Source organism: Mercenaria mercenaria, chromosome 13, assembly GCF_021730395.1.
Source record: "Mercenaria mercenaria strain notata chromosome 13, MADL_Memer_1, whole genome shotgun sequence".
Taxonomy (NCBI): Eukaryota; Metazoa; Mollusca; class Bivalvia; order Venerida; family Veneridae; genus Mercenaria; species Mercenaria mercenaria.
In genome coordinates, this window is record NC_069373.1 from 23,137,697 (window position 1) to 23,155,781 (window position 18,085).

At 38.7% G+C, this 18,085-nt stretch overlaps 1 protein-coding gene across 1 annotated transcript; it reads right to left on the reverse strand.

The window, feature by feature from the left end:
• Nucleotides 1-3,553: 3,553 nt before the first annotated feature.
• LOC128547847 (uncharacterized) lies at nucleotides 3,554-17,798 on the reverse strand. Its single transcript, XM_053521331.1, has 4 exons — nucleotides 17,622-17,798; nucleotides 7,643-7,738; nucleotides 6,045-6,151; nucleotides 3,554-4,029 (listed from the first exon to the last, which is right to left on the reverse strand). Exons 1-4 carry the CDS (start codon nucleotides 17,749-17,751, stop codon nucleotides 3,835-3,837), a joined length of 528 nt encoding a protein of 175 aa, XP_053377306.1. The 5' UTR covers nucleotides 17,752-17,798; the 3' UTR covers nucleotides 3,554-3,834.
• Between the last annotated feature and the right edge of the window lie 287 nt (nucleotides 17,799-18,085).

The window sequence follows — 18,085 nt, forward strand, 5'->3', positions numbered from 1 at the left end:
TAATAGGCTTTAAGTGCTTCCATAACATATAATCTGTCGGTAACTAAGTTTCGAAGCTTTCTTAAGAAATACAGCAATAATTTCCAGATAGCTAATTATTTTCTTTTTATTTTTTGTTGTCGTACTATCTAGAGATCATTCAGTGTTTATAACTTTTAAAGTGACAACCCCTCTCTAGAGGTACATACGTTGCACATGTTGTAAAAATCACATCATTTCTAGAGGCCGATACTGTAGTTTATTATTCTAGGAATGATATACACAGCAATTAAACAATGTTTTATCCAAAATAACTAGATTATAAAAAACGTCAATTTAAAGACATATGTCAATATATAGCGGCAACTCTTGTTTATTCCCAATTCTATACGTCATAATACAATATTGCATAAGTTCATATTCTATCTTTATATTGTCAACATGAAATGAACAATGCACTTATATTCATCGAAAATTATGTTGCATATGTTTGATGTACCGTTAGGGTCGAAAATGCCGATTCAGCTTTAAGAAAATTCTCTTCACTAAGACTCAGGATCGGGCATATTCTAAATGTATTTAGTATGGCACTGGTTGAGAATCAATTTAAAGTTCTTTTATTTAGTACGACCCAGGGTCGGATAGTATGACCCTGGTTGAGAATCAATTTAAAGTTCTTTTATTTAGTACGACCCAGGGTCGGATAGTATGACCCTGGTTGAGAATTGACTTAAAGCTATTTCATTTAGTACGACCCAGGGTTGGACATATTCAATTTAGTATGACTCTAACTGAAAATTAGCTTTAAGTCATTTCATATTCAGTACGACCCAGGGTCAGACATATTGGAGGGTGATACTAATTGGAATATGTCCGACATAAGGTCATTCTAATTTGAAAATGTCCGAACCAGGGTCGTACTAAAGAAGGTAATACTAATTGCAATGTGTCCGACCCAGGGTCGTACTAATTCAAATTGTTTTAAAGCTAAATGGATTTATCTTAATTCCTGGTCGTACTAATTCGATTTAGGATCCTGTGATCATGCTATTAGAATATATCTGACCCAGGGTCATGCTAGATAGAATATGTCCGACCCAGCTAAATCGGCATATTCAACACATATATGTGTATGAATTTAGCTGAAAGTTATTGCAGGCAAAATATCTGTGTACCTAACTAATTATACTCAAAACAGCTTACAATATGTAATATGAATAACACAGGTACATCGTGCACTTACGAGGGATGTTCCAAATGTTGTGATACTAGCATCATGACTTTGAATCATGTGTGAGATACATCAATAGAAAAACCTTTAAAATCATATAATAGCTATACAGCCCCATGCTGTACTTGTATATCTCTTTTGTTGGAATTGTTTCTTCCTTTTAACAATGTAAAAGCTTTTACATGTGATGCCAAAACATTGACAATTAATTTCATTTGTATGCGTGACATTGAGAATCTTACTTAAAATTTTGTATATCAAAATAAACTTTTTGTTCTGTTTTTTCATAAACCTTTAGAGGTACAAAAGTGGTATAGTATAATACAACGATTGTTGAAAATGGGTGCGATAATGGCTTTTAAAATGTGAAATGTTTGTGATAAAAATGATTATCTTGAATTCGTCATAACTGTGTTCTTTGCGGAGTTTTGCTGAGCGGTTTGTAGATTTAGACTGCACATTCAGGCACAGCCTCATTACAGTCTGTGCTAATCCAACGATAACAAATTTCAGTCTTCAAACGTTGATGAATACGGACACAATTCTCTAGTAATGAAGTTTGCACACATGTGGGAAACGTCAAGTGTACGATAAAATATGTTATTTGAGAAGGGAGGTCATTTTACACAATATCTAATATTATGTTAGAATTATCTACTCAGTCTAAATGATATTATTTAAGGTAGAATAAATCTTGAATCGTACAAACAAATTATTGAGTTTAATACATTTTATGGAAAGTAGTAATTATTTAGTCTTTATATACGGTTTAGCTATGTATTGAAATTAAGTATTCTCTCGGAAAGGCAAAAAAATTATGTCGCTTCAATTTCAACTTGGATAATTTTGAATGTTGAATTATCACCCCACATGACTTTTTAATACTAGTATCTACACGCGGGAAAAGTCGCTCGAGTCAGGTAACTCTTATGATTTCTTATTACTTGAAAGAATGTAATAAGTTTAAAAAGCGTCATAGATAGATGCTTTACTCAATACAACGAGTCTGCCAGAAATTCTTGATATTTTTTTCAAAAACTTCGCCAAAATATATTTTTCACGGACCAGATAAGCAGATAAAGTATATAATGGAATTATGGTGGTATAAATAGAACGGTAAACTTGTAACCCACGAGGGTCTTAAATCTTCTCGATGGTGTAAAAAGAACGGTTAACTTGTAGCTCATATGGGTCTCAGATCGTCTCGATGGTGTAAATGGAACGGTAAACTTGTAGCTCACGTGGCTCTTAAATCTTCTCGATGGTGTAAATGGAACGGTAAACTTATAGCCCACGAGGGTCTCAGATCTTCTCGATGATGTAAAAGGAACGGTAAACTTATAGGCCACATCGGTCTCAGATCTTCTCGATGGTGTAAATGGAACGGTAAACTTGTAGCTCACGTGGGTCTCATATCTTCTCGATGGTGTAAATAGAATGGTAAACTTACAGAGCGCATGGGTCTCAGACCTTCTCGATGGTGTAAACTGAACGGTAAACTTGTAGCTCACATGGGACTTAAATCTTCTCGATGGTGTAAATAGAACGGTAAACTTATAGAGCGCATGGGCCTCAGACCTTCTCGATGGTGTAAACTGAACGGTAAACTTGTAGCTCACATGGGACTGAAATCTTCCCGATGGTGTAAATTGAAAGGTAAACTTGTAGCTCACATGGGACTTAAATCTTCTCGATGGTGTAAATTGAATGGTAAACTTGTAGCTCACATGGGACTTAAATCTTCTCGATGGTGTAAATTGAATGGTAAACTTGTAGCCCACATGGGACTTAAATATTCCCGATGGTGTAAATTGAATGGTAAACTTGTAGCTCACATGGGACTTAAATCTTCTCGATGGTGTAAATGGAACGGTGAACTTATAGCCCACGCGAGTTTAAAAGTCTTCTTGATGGTGTAAATAGAACGGTAAACTTATAGCCCACATGAGTCTCATATCTTTTCGATGGTTTAAATTGAACGGCAAACTTCTAAATTACATGGGACTTAAATCTTCCTGATGGTGTAAATAGAATGGTAAACATTTAGCTCACACGGGTCTAAAATCTTCTTTATGGTTGTGTAAATGAGGCGATAGCCCACATGGATCTTAAATTCTTCTCTATTATGCAAAGGTAACGGTGATTTTGTAGCCTACAGGAGTTTCAGATCATTTTGATGGTGGTGTAAAGGTAACAGTGATCTCGTATCTCACATTGCTCTGAAAACCTCTCGGTGGTGTAGTAGAAACGTTGATCTTGTAGCCCGCATCGGTCTCAAAATTCCTTCTCGACGGTGTACATTAAACAGTGATCTTGTACATATCATAATAAAAGTAGACAATGAAATGATATAGTTCCTTTAATTTTCCAAAAAAAAACCAACAACAAACGTCTTTCAGGCAGAATTTGCAAATATAGTGTTAAACATTTTAAATCAAATACTCCTTTTTCGAGTTCTATTTCGGGTTTCCTTTAAAATGCTGGGTACATTACAAATCCTAAAGCATATGAAAATTCGTTGGAATAAAACGTTTATTAAATAAAAATAAATGGCTACTTTGTAAACATGTAAAAAAAAAATTCAACCAGTTGGTCCTTTCACAAATGCATCCTTCTGTCCATGTTCATTTTCTGCAAATCAACACAGGGACGTGTGAATGATGTACAACGTAATCACTGACGCTTCCCATGAATGTACGCCGAATCTTGCCGACTCCTCTCGTTCCCATGACAACAAGTGACGCGTTAATTTCACCGATAGCTTTGCATATAGCTTCACCGGTTTGTTCAGCATGAACGCTTTTCACTGTACCATCTATCTGGAAGGATAACTCATTTATATATGGTGGCTGATTTAGGACATTTCGTTATGTCGCGCTGGCTGCGCGCGCTTTATGTAGCAAATTTCGTTTTGTCGTCCTGGCGCGCGCTCAAACGCTCCATAACGAAATTTTGAAAGTTTTATGTGTCGCTTTGGAGCGTGTGCCAACGCGACAAAACGAAGCTAACAACGCGACATAACAAAATATAAAATGGGACAGAATGAAACATAACATTTCGTTCTGTCGCACGCGCCATCAACAAAAATTTCGTGTTGGCTCGTTGGCGCCAATGCCATGACGAAATCAAATGTTTCATTGTTTCGCGTTGGCGTTCATGCCATTTACAAAGATTTCACCGCGCGATTCATTGTCTCGCGCTGGCGCACACGTCAGGACTACACACCAGTATATGTTCGCGCGAACGCCAATGTGACATTTTTGGCGCGCGCGAAATGTAGTTTGAGATGTTTGTACAGCATAACCTCTGATGGGTACATACAATCTTTTCTCAAAAATTAATTATTCATTAACCTCAGTAAAGACGGGTTAATATTCCATCTACACTGGCGAGATAAAGAAACACCTCGTCTAAAGTTGGCGTTATTTTCGTTACATAGTTTAAATTTGTTGAGCAAAGTCAGAAATGTTGGCTACATGTACTCTGACCGACAAACACAGCCAGTCGAAACTCATATTCAGCCAATGGCTAAATTCATGTACCTCGTGTTTTCCTCTTGCATCCCGTATGTGTCAACCATGTGGTTTTATTGAACGAATTTTACGTAGGTATATGTGTTAGTCGACATACGACCATATTTTCATTAATCAGTTTTTGATAATGCCGCTGCTAAATTTCGAAGAGAGTGCACAAGTTTCGGCCATGCTCGAATGTGGGCAAACACAAGAACAAGTCGATAGACGTTTTAACGTCTCTCGTTCGACAATACTGCATTTCGTTCGACGTGAACGCTTGTCGATAGGCCTCGTTCGGATAGACTGCGTGTAACGTCCGTACGGCAGGACAATTACATACATTAATGTCATTTTCGTGACAGGTGTGTTACGGTTAAATTCACGTCACGTTTAGTGGTAGGTAACCGTGGAGGTCAATAGGTCTACATATAGTGAGAAATTGGCTGAGAGAACGGGAAATTATCTGCCGCCGGCCCTACCACAGTCAGTTCTTACGCTACGTCATTGTCACCGACGTCTAAATTGGGCCCACAACCATCGCAGTCAGCGTTGGCAATACGTAGTGTTTAGTGATGAGTCAAGTTTCAACTTGTGGAACACCGACGGACGTATCCGTGTCTACAGACGATGTCGTGAGCGCTACGATAACAATTGCGTTCTGCAGCACAATTCTTACGGTGGGGACGGAATAATAGCAGCCATCAACCATAGGTTTAAGTCCAAACTCGTCGTGTGTCAAGGTAATCTCACAGCCTGGCGTCACATCGACCACATATTACGTCCTCTGGTTGTCCCTATATTCCGTCAACGTTAAGGCTTAGTCTTTCAGCATGACAGTGTGCGATTCACGTTGCACGTGCCACAAGGAACTTTTTACAGAGCAGCATTGACATTTTGTCTTGGCCGGCGTGCTCACCGGACTGCAATCTGATTGAACACGCCCGGGATTTAATTAGACGACGGTTACGTCAACGTCAACCGCAGCCTGCCAACGTCCAGAAACTGATAGCAGCGCTCCACCAGGAGTGGGCCAGAATATCACGGTATCTTCTACGTAAGTGGTGCGGGTCCATAGGGCGACGTTTTGCTGCTGTGGTTGCCAGTTGAGGCGACCACCGACCAGTCTGTTGAAATTTAAGATTTGAAGCATAGAGTGACCATGAAATGCTGTCTAATAGAATTAACCATCAATTCTTTTAAATCATTAGATCTGCGAATGGAATTATGAATTTTGAATCACGGTTAACAAAACATTGTACAATGAGTTTGAATGAGGCGTTTCTTATTCTCGTCTGTGTATATACTAGCAAAATACCTACCCCTGATTCTTTCAACAGAGTTTCAAACTGTTTCATTTTCTGTCTAGTTTTCTGGTCTTCCTGCTTCATCAGTGATCCTATGGTGTCCATGTCAATAGTAAACGGGGCTGAAATTAAAAAAGGGATGCTCGGGCATGCATACGTGCAATAATTTAATTAACTGAATATATTTAAGTAAGATGCTTATCACTGTACACAGAAATATCTATTACGCGTGCACATACGTAAAGGTATAAGAAACGTCTTCTTCGAAGAAACTGAACTATCTTGAGATCGGTCAAAACCTGTAATTGCTCATCTGTCAGCGAGATAACAGAAAAGACCTCAGGACATGACCTGTCAGTGAAATTACAGAAAGGAATTTCTGAAATGGTCTGTCAGCGAAACTACAGAAAGGTTTTTATGACGTGACCTGTCAGTGAAATTACAGAAAGGACTTTTTGACATGACATGTCAGTGAAATTACAGAAAAAAATTATGACATGACCTGCTAGCGAAATAACAGAAAGAATTTTATGACATGACCTGTCAGCGAAATTACTGGAAGAATTTTATGACATGATCCGTCAGCGAAATTACAGAAAGGTTTTTTATGACATGAACCGTCAGCAAAATTACAGAAAGAACTTTATGACATGATCCGTCAATGACTTAATGACATGATCCGTCAGCGAAATTAAAGAAATAATTTTATGATATGACCAGCGAAATTACGGAAAAAAAGCGAAATTACGGAAAGAATTTTATGACATGACCTGTCAGCGAAATCACGGAAAGAATTTTATGACATGACCTGTCAGCGAAATTACTGGAAGAATTTTATGACATGATCCGTCAGCGAAATTACAGAAAGGTTTTTTATGACATGAACCGTCAGCAAAATTACAGAAAGAACTTTATGACATGATCCGTCAATGACTTAATGACATGATCCGTCAGCGAAATTAAAGAAATAATTTTATGATATGACCTGTCAGCCACATTACAGAAAAGTTTTTTATGACATGGCCTGTCATTGAAATTAAAGGAAGGACTTTAAGACAAGGCCTGTCAGCGAAATTACAGAAAGGACGTGATGACATGGCCTTTCAGCGAAATGACAAAAAACTTTTATGACATGATCCGTCAACGAAATTACAAAATGAATTTAAGACATGACCTGTCAGCGAAACTACAGGAAGGACTTGATGACAAGGCCTGACAGCGAAATTACAGAAAGGACTTTATAAAATGACCAGTCAGCGAAATTATAAGGACTTTATAACATGACCTGTCAGCGAAATTACAAATACTTTATTACATGTCTTTATATGGTATTATCTGTCAGCGAAATTACAGAAAGGACTTTCTGAAATGACCTGTAAGCGAAGACATTATGGCATGACCTGCCAGCGAAATTACAAAACTTTATGACATTACGTTTCAGCGAAATAATTAGTTTTAACTCAAACTAAAGAGTCATATTTAGCTTTCTGTCTAATGGCGTTGCTAGAACACTTATAAACAAAATACAACAAAAATATAGAATATAAATAATACTAAATATATTTTCAGCTGCCAAAATCCTACGTAAAGTAAACTAAGACTTGTATACTCACAACTATCCCAACGTGTTGTATGTAGAATACTGTTAAATTCAACAGAATGTATCAAAAAAACTTTGTCATTTTCTTTTCTTATTTCTTGCACGTAATCTGAAAAACAAAAATATCGGTCTATGCACTAGACAATATTTGAATCTGAAATAGGACAAAATTCTGTATCTATATTAATCTGTATGGAAGGCCGGTAACGATGGAAGTGATTGTAGTTATAACAGTGGTAGTGACTGCAATGTTAAAAGTGGAAGTGATTCTAGTGGTAACAGTAGTAGTGACTGCAGTGGAAACAGTGGTATGGATTATTGTGACAATAGTGGAAGTAATCTTCGTGACAATAGGTGTAATGACAAAGGAAGTGAGCGTAAGGACAATAGCCTATTAGGTGTAGTGATTATAATAGTAACAGTGGAAGTGATAGTAGTTATAACAGTGGAAGTGATTGTAGTGGTGACAGTGGTAGTGATTGTAGTGGTAACAATGGTAGTGAGTGTAGTGTCAATAGTTGAAGTGATTGTATTAGTAACACTGGAAGTGATTGTAGTGGTAACAGTGGTAGTGATTGTAGTGTCAAAAGTGGAAGTGATTGTAGCAGTAACACTGGAAATGATTGTAGTGGTAACAGTGGTAGTGACTGTAGTGTCCAAAGTTGAAGTGATTGTAGTAGTAACAATGGAAGTGATTGTAGTGGTAACAGTGGTAGTGATTATAGTGTCAACAGTGGAAGTGATTGTAGTGGTAACGTTGGAAGTGCTTGTAGTGTCAAAAGTGAAAGTAATTGTAGTGGTAACAGTGGTAATGACTGTAGTGTCAATAGTGAAAGTGATTGTAGCGATAACAGTGGTAGTGACTGTGGTGGTAACAGTGTTAGTGACTGTGGTGGTAACAGTGTTAGTGATTGTAGTGGTAACAGTGATTGTATTTGTAGTGGTAACAGTGTTAGAGACTGTTTTGGCAAAATTGTGACCGTAGTGACAATAGATGTTGTGGTCATAATGGTAACAGTGGAAGTGATCTTAAGGACAAAAGGTGTAGTGGTTGTAATTGTTACAGTGGAAGTGACTGTAGTGGTAACAGTGGCAGTGATTATGATGGTAACAGTGGTAGTGTTTGTAGTGTCAATAGTGGAAATTATTGTAATGGTAACAGTGGAAATGATTGTAGTGGTAACAGTGGTAGTGATTATTATGGTTACAGTGGTAGTGGTTGTAGTGTCAATAGTGGAAATGATTGTGGTGGTAACAGTGGTAGAGGCTGTTGTGGCAAAACTGTGACCGTAGTGACAATAGGTGTAGTGGTCATAATGGTAAAAGTGGAAGTGATCGTAAGGACGAAAGGTGTAGTGGTTGTAATGGTAACAGTACAAGTGATTGTAGTGGTAACAGTGGTAGTGATTATGATGGTAACAGTGGTAGTGGTTGTAGTGTCAATAGCGGAAGTGATTGTAGTGGTAACAGTGGTAGAGACTGTTGTGGCAAAACTGGAAGTTATCACAGTGACAACAAGTGAATGAAGTATTGCCATGCAATACAAAGTCCCCTACTGGAAGGCACCTAATTTTCTCTACTGCAGTATAACATAATGAACTGATATCTGTCAATGATGTATAAAGAATATTGTACTATATATACAATATGTTATAACAACACACTTGGATTAAAATGTGCATATATAAACACCCACAGTTGATTTCATATTGAATTGTTTTGGCTGATTATAAAAAAAGTTATCATATAAGTTATTTATAGTAACAACAAAGGGAAATCAATCCTAAAAAAATCTATATAATATAAGTCCACAAGAAACTCTTTACCAGGTAGAGATAGGTCAAAATACACCTAAATATTGGTTGTAACATGCATGTTGTACCACAGAAAAGTGGTCTCGATTTTGCTTTACCGCTAGTAATAAAAAAGTTACAATAAAATCTATTTATAGTAAAAACAAAGGAAAGTAATTCTAAAAACAAGGGTGCCTCATAGTGGTGAACATTTCGTCCAAGTTACATAAAAATCCCTCCATGCATGAAGAAGAAATGCTCCGTACAAAGTCATTCTTGAATTTGACCTTTGACCTCTAAATATGACCTTGACCTTAGACCTAGGGACCTGGTTCTTGCGCATGACAATCCGTCTTATGTTGGTGAACATTTGTGCCAAGTTACATCACAATCCCTCCATGCATGAAGAAGAAGATATGCTCCAGACAAAGTCATTCTTGTGTCTGACCTTTGGTCTCTAAGTGTTACCTTGACATTAGACCTTGGACCTGGGTTTTGCGCATGACATGTTGTCTCATCCAGGGGAATATTTGTGCCACCTGATATCTAAATCCTGTTTTGCATGACAAAGTTATAGACCGGACAGGAAAAAAATCCTCTTGACCTTTGATCTCAAAGTGTGACCTTTACCTTTCAGCTAGGGTACTGGGTGTTGCGCATGACACGTCGTCTCATCATGGGGAACATTTATGCCAAGTAATATTGTAATCCCTTGATGGATGACAGAGTTCTGGATCGGACAGGAAAAAAAACTTACTGACTTTTGACCTTGACCTTTAAGCTAAGGGTCTGGGCTTTGCGCATGACATGTTGTCTCATCATGGGGAACATTTGTGCCAAGAAATATTAAAATCCCTTCATGGATGGCAGAGTTATGGACGGGACAGGAAAAAAACTCTGTTGACATTTGACCCCCAATTTTGACCTTGACCTTTGAGCTAGGGGTCCGGGCTTTGCGCACGACACGTCGTCTCATCATGGGAAACACTTGTGCCAAGTGATATTAAAATCCCTTAATGAATGTCAGAGTTATGGACCGGACACGAAACAGACCCTGTTCATGCTATGTTAACATTTGACTGCTAAGTGTGACCTTGACCTTTGAGCCAGGGGTCTGAAAGTTGTGCACAACACATCATCTTATTATGAGGTACATTTGTGCCATGTAATATTAAAATCCCTTCATGGATGGGAGAGTTATGGACCAGACAGGAAAAAAGCCCTGCTGACCTTTGACCTCCAATTAGGACCTTGACCTTTGAGATAGGGGTCCGGGATTTGCACATAACACGTCATCTCATTATGGGGAACATTGTTGCCAAGTAATACTAAAATCCCTTCAAGGACGGGAGAGTTATAGACCGGACAGGAAAAAAGCCTTGTTGACCTTTGACCGCCAATTGTGACCTTGACCTTTGAGCCAGGGGTCCGGGTTTTGCGTATGTCACGTCGTCTCATCATGGGGGACATTTTTGCCAAGTAATATTTAAATCCCTTCATGGATGACTGAGTTATGGACCGGATACGAAATTGCGGACTGACGGACAGACGGACGGACGGACGGAATGACGGAAAAGCGCATTCCTATAGTCCCCGAAACTGGTTTTCAACCAGTAGATGACTAATAAGTGTAATGGTTATAATGGTAACAGTGGAAGTAATCGTAGTGACAATAGGTGTATTGGTTAAAATGGTAAATGTAGTGATAACAGTGTAATGATTGTAATGTCAATTGGTGAAATGATTGTAGTGGTAACAGTGATTGTAGTGGTGAGTGTAGTTATGATTGTAGTTATAGTGTTTGTAATGGTTGTGGTTGTAGTGATAGTGACTTCAGAGGTGGTGGTAGTAGTAACAGTGATTGTAGTGATAAGGTAGTAGTAATAGTGATTGTATTGATAGTGACTGTAGTGGTGGTGGTTGTAGTGAAAGTTACTCTAATGTTGTTGGTGGTAGTAATAGTGAATGTAGTACTGGTGGTAGTAATAGTGACTGTAGTGGTGGTGGTAGTAATAGAGATTGTGGCGGTGGTGGTAGTAATAGTGACTGTTGTGGTGGTGACAGAAACAGTGACTGTGGTGGTGGTGGTGGTAGTAATAGTGATTGTAATGGTGATGGTGGTTGTAACAGTGACTGTAGTAGTGGTGGTTGTAGTGAAAGTGATTGTAGTGGTGGTAGTTGTAGTGATAGTAACTGTAATATTGATGGTGGTTGTAAAAGTGACTGTAGTGGTGGTGGTAGTTATTGTGATTGTAGTGGTGATTGTGGTTATACTAGTGACAGTAGTGATGGTTGTTGTAGTGATAGTGAATGTGGTGGTGGTGGTTGTAGTAATAGTGATTGCAGTGGTGGTGGCAGTAATAGTGATTGTGGTAGTGGTGGTCGTAGCGATAATGATTGCAGTTGTGGTGGTAGTAATAATGATTGTGGTGGTGATGGTGGTTGTAATAGTGACTGTAGTGGTGGTGGTTGTAGTGATAGTGACTGTAGTGGTGGTGGTTGTGGTAAAAGTGACTGCAGTGGTGGTGGCAGTAATAGTGATTGTGGTGGTGGTGGTTGTAGTGATAATGATTGCAGTTGTGGCGGTAGTAATAGTGATTGTGGTGGTAGTAGTGATTGTAGTGGTGCTGGTTATAGTGATTATAATTGTGCAGATGGTGGTAGTGGTACTGGCAGTAGTGACTGTAGTTGTAGTGATATGTCCTTGATCTAGATGACTTGTTTACAAGATGGTCGAGGCGACAGTGTCCTTCATCTAGATGACTTATCGAGACGTCAGTGTCCATACTCTGGACCAGAGGTCACTAATATGGTCGAGACACCAGTGTCTTTTATCTAGATGAATGAGACGACAGTGTTCTGGATCTAGATAACTGGTTAATATACGGCCGAGACGACAATGTCCTTGATCTAGATACCTGGTTAATATACGACCGAGAAAACAGTGTCCTTGATCTAGATGACTGGTTAATATACGGCTGAGAAGACAATGTTGTTGATCTAGATAACTGGTTAATATACGGCCGAGACGACAGTGTCCTTAATCCAGATGACAGGATAATATACGGCCGAGACGACAGTGTCCTTGTTCTCGATGACCGGTTAATATACGGCCGAGAAAACAATGTTATTGATCTAGATAACTGGTTAATATACGGTCGAGACGACAATTTTGTTGATCTAGATAACTGGTTAATATACGTCCGAGACGACAGTGTCCTTAATACAGATGACAGGTTAATGTACGGCCGAGACGACAGTGTCCTTGATCTAGATAACTGGTTAATATACGGCCGAGACGACAATGTTGTCGATCTAGATAACTGGTTAATATACGGCCGAGACGACAGTGTCCTTGATCTAGATGACAGGTTAATATACGACTCAGAAGACAATGTTGTTAATCTAGATAACTGGTTAATATACGGCCGAGAAAACAGTGTCCTTGATCTAGATGACATGTTAATATACGGCTGAGAAGACAATGTTGTTGATCTAGATAACTGGTTAATATACGGCCGAGAAAACAGTGCCCTTGATCTAGATGACAGGTTAATATACGGCCGAGAAGACAATGTCCTTGATCTAGATAACTGGTTAATATACGGCCGAGACGACAGTGTCCTTAATCCAGATGACAGGTTAGTATACGGCCGAGACGACAGTGTCCTTGATCTAGATAACTGGTTAATATACGACCGAGGCGACAATGTTGTTAATCTAGATAACTGGTTAATATACGGCCGAGAAAACAGTGTCCTTGATCTAGATGACAGGTTAATATACGGCTGAGAAGACAATGTTGTTAATCTAGATAACTGGTTAATATACGGCCGAGAAAACAGTGTCCTTGATCTAGATGACATGTTAATATACGGCTGAGAAGACAATGTTGTTGATCTAGATAACTGGTTAATATACGGCCGAAAAAACAGTGCCCTTGATCTAGATGACAGGTTAATATACGGCCGAGAAGACAATGTCCTTGATCTAGATAACTGGTTAATATACGGCCGAGACGACAGTGTCCTTAATCCAGATGACAGGTTAGTATACGGCCGAGACGACAGTGTCCTTGATCTAGATAACTGGTTAATATACGACCGAGGCGACAATGTTGTCGATCTAGATAACTGGTTAATATACGGCCGAGAAAACAGTGTCCTTGATCTAGATGACAGGTTAATATACGGCTGAGAAGACAATGTTGTTGATCCAGATGACTGGTTAATATACGACCGAGAAAACTGTCCTTGATCTAGATGACTGCTTAATATACGGCTGAGAAGACAATGTTGTTGATCTAGATAACTGGTTTATATACGGTCGAGACGACAGTGTCCTTGTTCTCGATGACTGGTTAATATACGGCCGAGAAAACAGTGTCATTGATCTTGATAACTGGTTAATATACGGCCGAGACGACAGTGTCCTTTATCCAGATGACAGGTTAATATACGACAGAGACGACAGTGTCCTTGATCTAGATAACTGGTTAATATAAGGCCGAGACGACAGTGTCCTTGATCTAAATACCTGGTTAATATACGGCCGAGACGACAGTGTCCTTGATCTAGATGACTGGTTAATATACGGCTGAGAAGACAATGTTGATGATCTAGATAACTGGTTAATATACGGTCGAGACGATAGTGTCCTTGTTCTAGAAGACTGGTTAATATACGGCCGAGAAGACAATGTTGTTGATCTAGATAACTGGTTAATATACGGCCGAGACGACAGTGTCCTTGATCTAGATAACTGGTTAATATACGGCCGAGAAAACAGTGTCCTTGATCTAGATGACTGGTTAATATACGGCTGAGAAGACAATGTTGTTGATCTAGATAACTGGTTAATATACGGCCGAGACGACAGTGTCCTTAATCCAGATGACAGGTTAATATACGGCCGAGACGACAGTGTCCTTGATCTAGATAACTGGTTAATATACGGGCGAGAAAACAGTGTCCTTGATCTAGATGACTGGTTAATATACGGCCGAGACGACAATATTGTTGATCTAGATAACTGGTTAATATACGGCCGAGACGACAGTGTCCTTGATCTAGATGATTGGTTAATATACGGCTGAGAAGACAATGTTGTTGATCTAGATAACTGGTTAATATACGGCCTGGACGACAGTGTCCTTGATCTAGATGATTGGTTAATATACGGCCGAGACGACAGTGTCCTTGATCTAGATGATTGGTTAATATACGGCGAGAAGTGTTTTATTAGATACTGGTTAATATACGGCCGAGACGCGATGTCATTAATTCCAGACATTGACTGGTTTAATTAACGACCCTTTCCCGAGACGACAGTGTCCTTAATCCAGATGACTGGTTAATTACGACCGAGACGACAGTGTCCTTGATCTAGATGACTAGTTAATATACGGCCAAGACGACAGTGTCCTTGATCTATTTTACTTATTAATTTTGTTGGGTTTAACGTCGCATCGACATATACGTCATATGGCGACTTTCCAGCTTTGATGGCGGAGGAAGACCCCAGGTGCCCACCATGAAGTATTTCATCACAGGCGGGCACCTGGATAGACCGAGCAACCTTCCGCAAGCCTGCTGGATGGCTTGCTCACATGGAGAATTCAACGTGCCTAGTGAGGCTCGAACCCACATCGGTGAGGGATTCCTTGATCTAGAGGAATGTTTTTTTTTATTATAGATATATGAGTTGACAATTGTGCTTGATCTAGATGACTGGTGTACAAGATAGCCGAGATGACAGTATCCTTGACCTAGAAGGTTGGTTTACAAAATGTTTCCCCTTAATCAAGGTGATTGGTTTACAAGACGCCGGTGTCTTTGATCTATATCACAGGTCAATGATATGATCCAGACGGAGTGTCCTTGATTAGGTCACAGGTTAATCATATAGCCAAGAATCCATCTAGATGACTGGTTAACAACATAAGGCCAAGACGACAGTACCGTGTCCTTGATCTAGATAACAGATACGACATGACTGGGACGACAGTTTTCAAGCTCCAGATCTTATATACGACATGACTTGGACGAAAGTTTTCGGTCCATGTCTTAGATCTTGTAACATGATTGGGACGACATTTTTGTCGGTCCAGATCTTAGATACGACATGACTGGGAGGACATTTTCTCGCTCCAGATCTTAGATCTATACGACATGATTGGATCGACATTTTTCTCGGCCCAGATCTTAGATACGACATGATTGGGACAAAATTTTCTCGCCCCAGATCTTAGGTTTTTTCGACATGATTGGGACGACATTTTTCACGGTCCAGATCTTAGATACGACATGATTGGGACGACATTTTTCTCGGTCCAGATCTTAGATACGACATGACCGATAGGACAATTTCCTTCATCTAAATCACTAAATACATGACCAAGACGACAGTGTCCTTGATCTAGATCACTAGATACGACAGGATCGGAACGATAATGCCCTTGTTCTAGATCACAGATACGACGTGATCGATACGAAGTTCTCATGTTCTAAATCACTGGTTAACGAGATGATCGTGTCTTTTTTCTAGATCAGTAGAATTGACAGCTTCCTCGGTCTAGATTTTGGTTCACGAGATGCTCAAACGAAGACTATATGAACTGTAATTTCATGAATTTACCCATACATGTATATGAAGTATATAATACTGTCACGCCACCACAAAAAATAGATAAGCGCTTCTTTATTCAATGCAATATATATATACCTTGCGATATATACATAATTGCATTTTTTCGGTGTTCTTAAGTTCACTTAACTGTAACCTGATCGCTCTGAATGCATTTTGAAGTAAACAACCGAGGTAAAACTGGAGAAAATATAAAGAAAAAATACATCCTTAAAGGTGGTTTTTCAAATTTTGGCCGGATAATGGATTTGTTCGAAACTTAAGCAACTTAACGTTTATATTCATTTGTATTTATCCAGGCCTTTATATCAATATATGCTAGATTTTCACTAGAAGTATCTTGAATATTTTATTTTCATATCTCGATTGCCCTACCAAAAAGAAACCAGTTATTCAGCCGAAGTATAAATTTAGTAAACATAGGTATGATAAGAAGGTATAATGATATGCATATAAGAACTATTGTATTAAAGTTGTCAAAGACTTGCATAGCCAACATTTGTTTGAAATTTATTATCACCTCGTTTTGCCTACCTAGGTTGCGCAAAAGATCAATATATTGTAAAAGCTATAGACGTTCCGTCTTAAAATCCGCTGTTTGGTTCAGATTTTTGTAATAATATCCCAACATCTATCAGATGAACATGTTATGTTTGTTTGTTTGTTTGTTTGTTTTGGGTTTAACGCCGTTTTCAACAGTATTTCACTTACATAACGACAGGCAGTTAACCTAACTAGTGTTCCTGAATTCTGTACCAGTTTAAATCTATTCTCCGCAAGTAACTGCCAACTTCCCCAAATGTATGAATCAGAGGTGGAGGACGAATGAATTCAGACACAATCTCTTTTATCAAATCGTCACGAAGAATATACATCGCGCCAGGGATCGAACTCAAGACCCCGCAATCCGCGTTCTCCCCACTGAGCAGTTGAACATGTAAAACTAATTGTAGAGAAATTGAAAGTAACTATCCGTTTCTTTAAAAATCATATCACAGAAATGTGGCAGTTAGTTACAAAAAATCATAACACATAAATCATACATTACTTATAGAAATTAAAATCTGTGAAAACGTGCCATGAAATCGTGCTTAAAATATGATTGACCACCTTTAAAATAGTCTTAAACAATCTTCTATTACAAATAATTGCGTAATTTGTCTGCTTTTCAATAACGTGTAATTGTTGTTTAAGATTTCTGCATTAAAATTCTTCTATTAGCACATGTGCGGAAAAAAACGTTAGCAAGGAAAAACACTGCAAAGTAATTTCCTTTATTTTTCGTCAGAGTACACATGTACCTAAAAACAAGAGCAAGTACCTTTTCAAAGTTTCTGAGTTGGGCATGTCCACGGACCTCTTATTAAATCGGAGCATTTACTTTTGCCAAGCTACGTCCCTGGCAGCCCCAAATTTATCAAGGCAACTCTAGTATAAATACACCCAGGCTGTTCAGTTTAAATACGCAACAGGCCACAAGTACATATATATAAAAGCGCAGTAGCATAACATATATATTCAAAACCCAGTCATTTTGAAATAAAAAAATCTTACACTGAAAAGCATATTTTGCGTTTTCACTTCCGTCCACAGCTATAGCCACAACCCTCTGCTTCATTGCTGCAGCCTCTGTGCCCGATGACATGGTTAAATCCCTTGTTTCAGTCCCTGTTTCTGTGGACATGGTATAATCCAGTTTGTTTATAATATGTACTGTTTTGTAAATATGCACCCAACCAATAAATCTTTACCCTACCTGCTTCAGTATAGTCAATTTCACTTTATCTGTTCCTGTGTACTGCAGTATTTACGTAATTTAACTCAGGGAAAGCGCCAGATAAATACATAATTGGTAAATATATGAAAATATTATATAAAAATAAATAACTTATATAAAGAAATATCTTTGAACAAGGAGCTGCGTTTTCTAAACGCAAAATCATGCTCCTCGGGTGTATGGCCAAATATGTTTTAAGGTTTTAAGTTTAAAGGTGAAGATCAATGAAGGTCAAGGTCAT